We start from the raw sequence: 7,122 nt of genomic DNA, 5'->3' as shown, positions 1-7,122 counted from the left end.
GGAACCCCCTTATTTTGCTCAAGTGATGCTGAGCTCAGCAGAGCGTGCATATGGGTGTGCAAAATACTGGTTTACACTATAGACTGTATTGTTTATAGAGTGGAGTTTGAAATAGAGGTGTAATAAGGATATCATAGGAAGGATGCTGGAGATAGCTTGACATGCTCGCCGTAGCGATATCTGTTGTTGCAACCATAAAGTCATGGCTGTAGTATCGATGAGTGACTTGTGGCGGCTACTAGCCTGCTACCCATAGCTATCATCATCATTACCGAGCAGGCTTAGGTCCTAAATACACTAGAGATAATAGTTAACTGACCAAAAAATTACTAGTAAAATTAGATAACTAACTAGCTAACTATTAGCTAATTTTAGTTAGGTTGAAACAACTTATAACTAATAAATAGTTGAGGGTGTATAATAGTTAGTTGGACTATTAGTTAGATGTGTTTTGATATCTCTAATTAAAAGTAGCTAATAGCTAAACTATTAGTTAAGTTGTTTGAATATCTCTGGGTAATCTTAGCAGCTAACTATTAGCTCTAATATATTGCACTTTAATATCTCTGAATAATTTTAGTAGCTAACTATTAGTTATAATAGTGCATTGGACTTTAATATTCTCGGTGTCCGCGTCGTCAGACGCCATCAACGAGATGAGTCAGGCACCATCGAGACGAAGTATATAGAGAGAAGTATGAATCATCCAAAGCCAGCGAATAAATTTTGTTGGTTTGGACGAGTAGCGATAGTACGTGTTCGCGAAACAACACACCAAACCAAACCATGACATGCTGCCGCGGACAGGAAAGGCACCAGTGCCATGGCCACGTTTCTTATCTTGGTGCGCCCTGGCGCTGGCGCTGCCGACCCTCAGCAGATCCATTTATTATATATTCAACGAAACATTCAGCAATACCATGATCATACGGACAGCTACGAGGATGTATTATACACACAAAAAAAGTTTCATTCAATTCTCGGAGAAGAATTCTCATATCATTTCCCGTCAAATTTCAGAAGGTTCCTCTCATGTCAGAGAAAGGAAAACCACACACCGGCCAAACCACGACTGCAGGAGGCGGGTAGTAGCAAGAGAAAGGAAACGCTCTCCCAGCCCCAAAGAAAAAGGCAGCACACCAACTCACCAAGAAAGTGTGGAACTGCTCCTGCCTGCAGCCTCCTGCTCATCGACCCTTTCGCCCCACAAGCTCGATTCCTCGCTCGGCCATGGCTGCACCCGCGGAGGAGACGCTTGCCGCCGAGGATACGGCGTCACCACCGCCGCCGGCGAGGTCTGCGGGGTTCTGGTTCCTTGGCGAGGATAAGTCTGTCCACAAGGCTCTCGGCGGGGGTAAAAGTATGAGCCTTTTCCTCATCTTCTTGTCTTATATTGTGATTTTCCTCTCTTTTTTTTTTGCAAGTTGATTGCTTCGTCGGGCTGAAATTCTGCGTTCCTCAAGTAAGCACAGCACGATTCGTGTAAGCGGATTTTTTTCCTATCGATTTCTTGAGCGCGGTAATTAGTTGTTACGATTAGCTAGCTCCAGCTGTCGCTGCCTTGCTAGGAGCGGAATTCTTTCGTTCTTCCTCTAGGCCTCTAGGGCTATTCGCAGTTCGCGAGGGTTTCTTGATATGGGTACAGATAAGCTTTATTTTGTCAGTTTAGTTGAGTAGTTAGCCTGTGAGCGCCGACCAGTATGTAATCGTTGTCCTCCTGACTGATATCCCTCTGTTCTTGTTGGAAGGCGCAGGTTCATATACGAGTTTAATATACGTTGGTAGGAAATTTCGATTACATCACATTTAAATATTCATTGATGGATTGAGGTCTCATTATTTTGCTGCACCCCTACAAAGCAGTAAATACATAGGCAACTATCTGCGACTGAGTGCAGATAATCACGGAAAGTATCATTTCCATCTATCTAGTCTGCGGTTTGGGGGCTTCTACAATCTTGATATATTTAGTTGTCATCATAAAGCCAATAAGTATCTGGATTTTTTTTTGTTTGCTTAAAAGAAAGGTTGTGGATTCTGTTCATAAACATGGGAATGGGAATGCTGTAAAATTCTCAAGGTTTCCTAGCTTTTCAGGATTGAACTGAATGCTTAGCATGTCATGCTATTAAGACAAAGAAATTTCGGATTACAAAGACATTTTCCTCGTCAGCAGCAAGGATCTGACAAAAAATCATAAACACAGATACAAAAGCTCTCCGTTTTCTAAATTGATGTTATTTATCTGGTCCTGTTTAGGTTGGGGAGATGTATACTCCAATAATTTTAAACTAAATTCTATAAGTATCCTACATGATCATTATCTTCCACTGAATCCCCTGCGAGGCTGCGATGGCAACAGGTTCCCCTGTTGGCATCGACTTCCTGCAGCTCCGGTTGCTGATTCCAATATGCTCGGCATGAACACATGTTTTGGCCCGGCAGCTGCTAAGGTGATGCATCTCCATGTGTCCTCAAGACCTGAACCTTGGAATTGTTATTTGTAAAGAGAGAGGACGGTACTAGAGACATATCTAAAAAGAGAGAAACTTGGACACTACTCGCTGGAGACTAAATAGACGTGAATTTAGTCCAACTAGATGCTGCTGGTGGCCGATAAGAGATGCTGATGGCAGTGTACAGTATAGAAAAAAATAATAGTTCGGTTCAATGAAGAAAACATGGACCAAAAGCCCAAAATAGGTGGTATGACCTGTTTGAGAAATAGGATGGTGATAATTAGGGGAAGTGTTTCTGGGCGCATTTGGAAGCAAAGGAATGTGGTTATCTTCAGGGACTGTAGGAGGTGGTCAGCACATCACTGTTATCGGAAATAAAGGATACTGCCTACTACTGGTCCTTAGCAGGAGGGGCACCTCTTAAATCCCTAATGGTCGCTTGAGTCGGTAGTGAGTAATTAGTCCCACCCCCGACAACACATCTATGTCTTCTTGCAAGAGCTAAACCTCAATACGTGCAAGATGCGGGGAACGCTAACTGACAGTGTCAGGCAATGGATGCAAACACGGTAAACAATCCCCCCCCCCCCCCCCCACACACCTTGTTGTAACCTCTAATGTTCCGATCACTTATATAAGAAAATAAAAAATACTGAAGGGACCCCTCCCCCCCCCACCCACAGTAATCTTATCCCTCTCAAAAAAAAAGTCCTTGTAAACCCAAAAAACTGCAGCCCAGGCTGCGATAGGAGCGCTTCTCGTGCATGTAACCTTCTGCTGTCGTATGCTGCCTTCTTATTATTAATCAAAACTGGAAAACTAGATCTTTCCAAAGATAATTAGGGGAACTGTTGTGAGACAACACATTTTAGCAGGGAGTTCAGTTTAGGGTGCACCTAGGAAAATGAGATCAATTTAAGTGTTCTCTTGGAGATGCTCTAAGGTCCCTAGTAGACTTTTCCATTTTGTAACTTCAGTGTTACTTCAACTAAATGATTAAAAGAATTGGAAGCTGTAGCCCATGTCCTCAGTCATGGTTAAGGTATTGAACAGCACTACAGAAGTTCTGGATGAAGATAGAACAGTTCAAGGGCTAAATTTTATTTTCCTGTTAGTTTGCATTAGAAATGGAAGATATGATAGAGTTGTGGAGGGAAGGGACCGAGAGTCAGAGACCATTTTGAAGTCTCAGCGATACCATGTCCTGTGGTGAAAAAAAAGGGGAATAAACGAAGAAATAAAAAATCTGATACACCATGTTATAAATGATTTTCATGAGGAAACAACCACAACAGAATTATGTTAATGAAAATGTTACTCATATTTATGGTTGCATAATCTAGATTGTTATCCTGATGCCATTCCATCTTCTCATCTGTATGCCTCTGTGAAGCTGCTGATGTACTTTTGTGGAAAGACAAGAAGACCTCTGCTGCGGTAGTTGGTGGTGCAACTGTCCTATGGGTTCTGTTCGAAATTGTAGAATACCATCTCCTGACCCTGGTTTCTCATGTGCTGATCGCTGCACTGACCATCTTGTTCCTGTGGTCCAATGCGACTGTCTTTATCAAAAAGTAAGGAAGAGATACATAGATTCATATGCACTTCGCGCTGACCAAATTTCTTAAACATCAAGTATTTCACTTTCAGGAGTCCTCCTGATGTTCCTGAAGTGCAGATATCTGAAGACCTTGCTGTAAACATTGCGCTAGCATTGCGTGCTGACATCAACAAGGCACTTGCCCTGCTTCGGGAGATTGCTCTGGGCCATAACCTGATGAAGTTCCTAGGCGTATAAATCTCAGAGAAGAGAACCATTTGTTTATTTTCCTTTTCAGTGACAGCTTGCAAGGTTGCACTGACCAAATTCCAATGTTTCAGGTGGTCGTCGCCCTTTGGATTCTTTCAGAGATCGGGGAGCTATGTGATCTCCTGAGATTGATGTACATTGGTATGGGTTTTTACGCTCCAAAAACTGTGTTTTAGTGATTCTTTGAACAACCACTTTAGTTAGCTTAACCTTAGTTCTCCAAACAGTGGTCTTGATCCTCCACACAGTGCCGATACTGTACCACAAGTATCAGGACCAGGTGGACAATTTCGCTGCAAAGGCGCACAGGGAGCTCTGCAAGCAATACGCGGTCCTGGATGCCAAAGTTCTGAGCAAGATTCCAAGAGCTCCACCAAAAGATAAGAAACAGAACTAGAACGTGGAGGATGACAAGCGCCTTGTTTTCGGCTTGGGCGACGAGAGTTTGTAGCCAATGGTCTGATGTGGTTCGTGGGCTTTGTGTAGGTGCACAGTTTCACGTATATGTTCTGGTCGTGTAATCTATATGTTTATATAAACCTGTAGGGGTGTTGATGACCATCGAAAGTGTCGTAAATATTCAGTAGTATATGTAGCTTAGGGCTTAAGCGGTTGTGTTTATAAGGTCATTGTCGTTGTCGATGGGAAGTATTATCATGTTATTTTCAGGACTCAGGAGTATAAAATGAAATAAAATGTGAATTCATCTGAAGCTGAAACCCAAACTAAGAGAGTTTTATCATCATGAAACTTACATCTTTTTCTCTCTTACTAAAACGATTGTTATATCAACAAAATATTTGTATGATATTCTATTAGTTATAGATGATACTCCATAAAAATACCACTAAAACTGACTAAAGTTGTCATAGTAAAAAAGCAATGTTTAGTGAAAAGGTTATCAAAAAATTCAATTGTCAACGTTGAAAGAAAAGCAATGCACAATCAAAAAATGCATAGTCAAAAGAAATATTAGAAGAGTGTACCAGAGTAAGATTTTATTAGTGTTCCTACAAAATTATAATATACCTAATCAAATGGTCTTTAAAACCGCCGGCTTTGAATATTTCAAGAAGCGGTAGAATACCTCTATGGGGATGGAGTAATACTCCTTCCAATGGGAGACATACATATAAATTATATTCATAGATTAATTAATGAATACATATCTAATATAAAATGAATTATATTTTGGGACGGAGAGAGTAGGATATATCATATGAAATTATATATTTTATGCGATCACGTAATCAACCATATCATTGATTGCAAATCATAAGTTGATAATATTTTACAAATAATCTTTTGTTTGGTGTATTCGAAGTGAGCTGATGAATATGAACCATGAACTTTTTAAGGACCTCGATCACGAAATCGTGGCAAGGCAGGCGAAGACCAGTAGCAAACAAACTTTCGGAGACTAGGACTTCGTCATCTGGCATGAGAACAGTCTCCGATCCCAACGACTCCATCTCATTCACCCTCCGCCACAAAAGTCTTCAACTGGCCGCCCACCGGATTGGAGGCCCCTTCGCTCATGGACCCCTCGTCGACAGTCGCCCCTATAGAATCAAAGACCCCTTTGCAGTGACCCTAAGTATGGTTAGTATAAGACAAAAATTATGGCCTTCGCTGTGATGGAGGCTGTGTTCAGTCTCCGTCCAACAGTACCCCTCGAGGAATTGGTTCATCCTGATGGGCATTCCTGAAGTTACTTGGTTTTTAAGGTAACGAACGGTGCCCTCGATCATCTGGTGAACCGCCTGGGGGTGGCGCCGGATGTGACTGTTGGTGAATTCGATGTCGTTACTGTGGCGACCCGTGCCCGGCTATATATATGAAGGTTCGCATGGGGGCCGCTAGACTCCAGCTTGTCGCTTTCTGGTCTAGGTTAAATCATCGCTCGGTCGTTGCTACTTTCTTACCGGTGACGTTGTTACGCAGACGGTGAGCTCGTTGTCGAGCTGCGGAACGCTGGCCCGCCTGAAGACCGCTGATCAGCGTCGTCTTCGGTACACCGCCATGCTTCCTCCTCCGAGTGGTGGCGGTCCTGCCTCCGCTAATACGCCAACTGAAGGAATTCCCTGATTTGACCAAGCAGAGAAGGGAGCCACAATGTGAGGGCTCCTAAGCGCCAAAGCTACGAATCGACCCCATGCATCATCGGCCCACCAAAAGCCATCTCTAGGGGCCCACGTGTCAGTGTGGCATGTCGATGTTGTATGGTGTGCGTCGTCTGATGTATGACCGTACTTTGGAATATTCCTTGGATATAGTAGGTAGTCAAGGGTAGAAGCGTACTTTGGACCACCTACCTCCGAACGGGCCTATAAATACACGTCCTGTAGCGGGCATAACAAGAAGCTATAGTTTTTGGTCATCCATCTTGTCGTGCACCTGAGTTCTCTCTCACTGTTGGGGACTTGTTCTCAAATGCTATGAATTAAGAACAAGACAATATAAAATGTTAAATATTAATGCCCTTCGTCCACTGCAGCATTATCTCCCCAAGGATTTAATGAGCTTCGGACGAAGACCATGACACGAAGGTCACACCTTCGTGATCAAACTTGTAAAACAATATGAAATAAAATATAAAACATGAAATATTATAGAAGAATATACTAAAAATAAATAACATTATTCACATATTTTATTATACGAACTCAAATACTAAAACATAGTATTTAGATTCATTTATACCTTCGTCTTGACAGAAGGCAATGATTCCAGCGTAATGTGCTAGCAGTTACAAGATTGCGTGAGCAGTACAGGGGTACTGTTCACCTATTTATAGGCACAGGGCACAACGTGTGTAAAATTACATTTGTGTCCTTTACAATCGACTACAAT

At 42.3% G+C, this 7,122-nt stretch overlaps 1 protein-coding gene across 1 annotated transcript; it reads left to right on the top strand.

The window, feature by feature from the left end:
* Positions 1-1,041: 1,041 nt before the first annotated feature.
* On the top strand, positions 1,042-4,981 carry LOC100191702 (uncharacterized). The gene is made up of 5 exons (NM_001137131.1): positions 1,042-1,360; positions 3,853-4,033; positions 4,110-4,251; positions 4,341-4,410; positions 4,497-4,981. Exons 1-5 carry the CDS (start codon positions 1,231-1,233, stop codon positions 4,664-4,666), a joined length of 693 nt encoding a protein of 230 aa, NP_001130603.1. The 5' UTR covers positions 1,042-1,230; the 3' UTR covers positions 4,667-4,981.
* The last annotated feature ends 2,141 nt before the right edge of the window (positions 4,982-7,122 follow it).

The sequence above is a fragment of the Zea mays genome, chromosome 5 (genome assembly GCF_902167145.1).
Source record: "Zea mays cultivar B73 chromosome 5, Zm-B73-REFERENCE-NAM-5.0, whole genome shotgun sequence".
In the NCBI taxonomy this organism is placed as follows: Eukaryota; Viridiplantae; Streptophyta; class Magnoliopsida; order Poales; family Poaceae; genus Zea; species Zea mays.
This window is presented reverse-complemented; position numbering and strand designations above follow the sequence as displayed.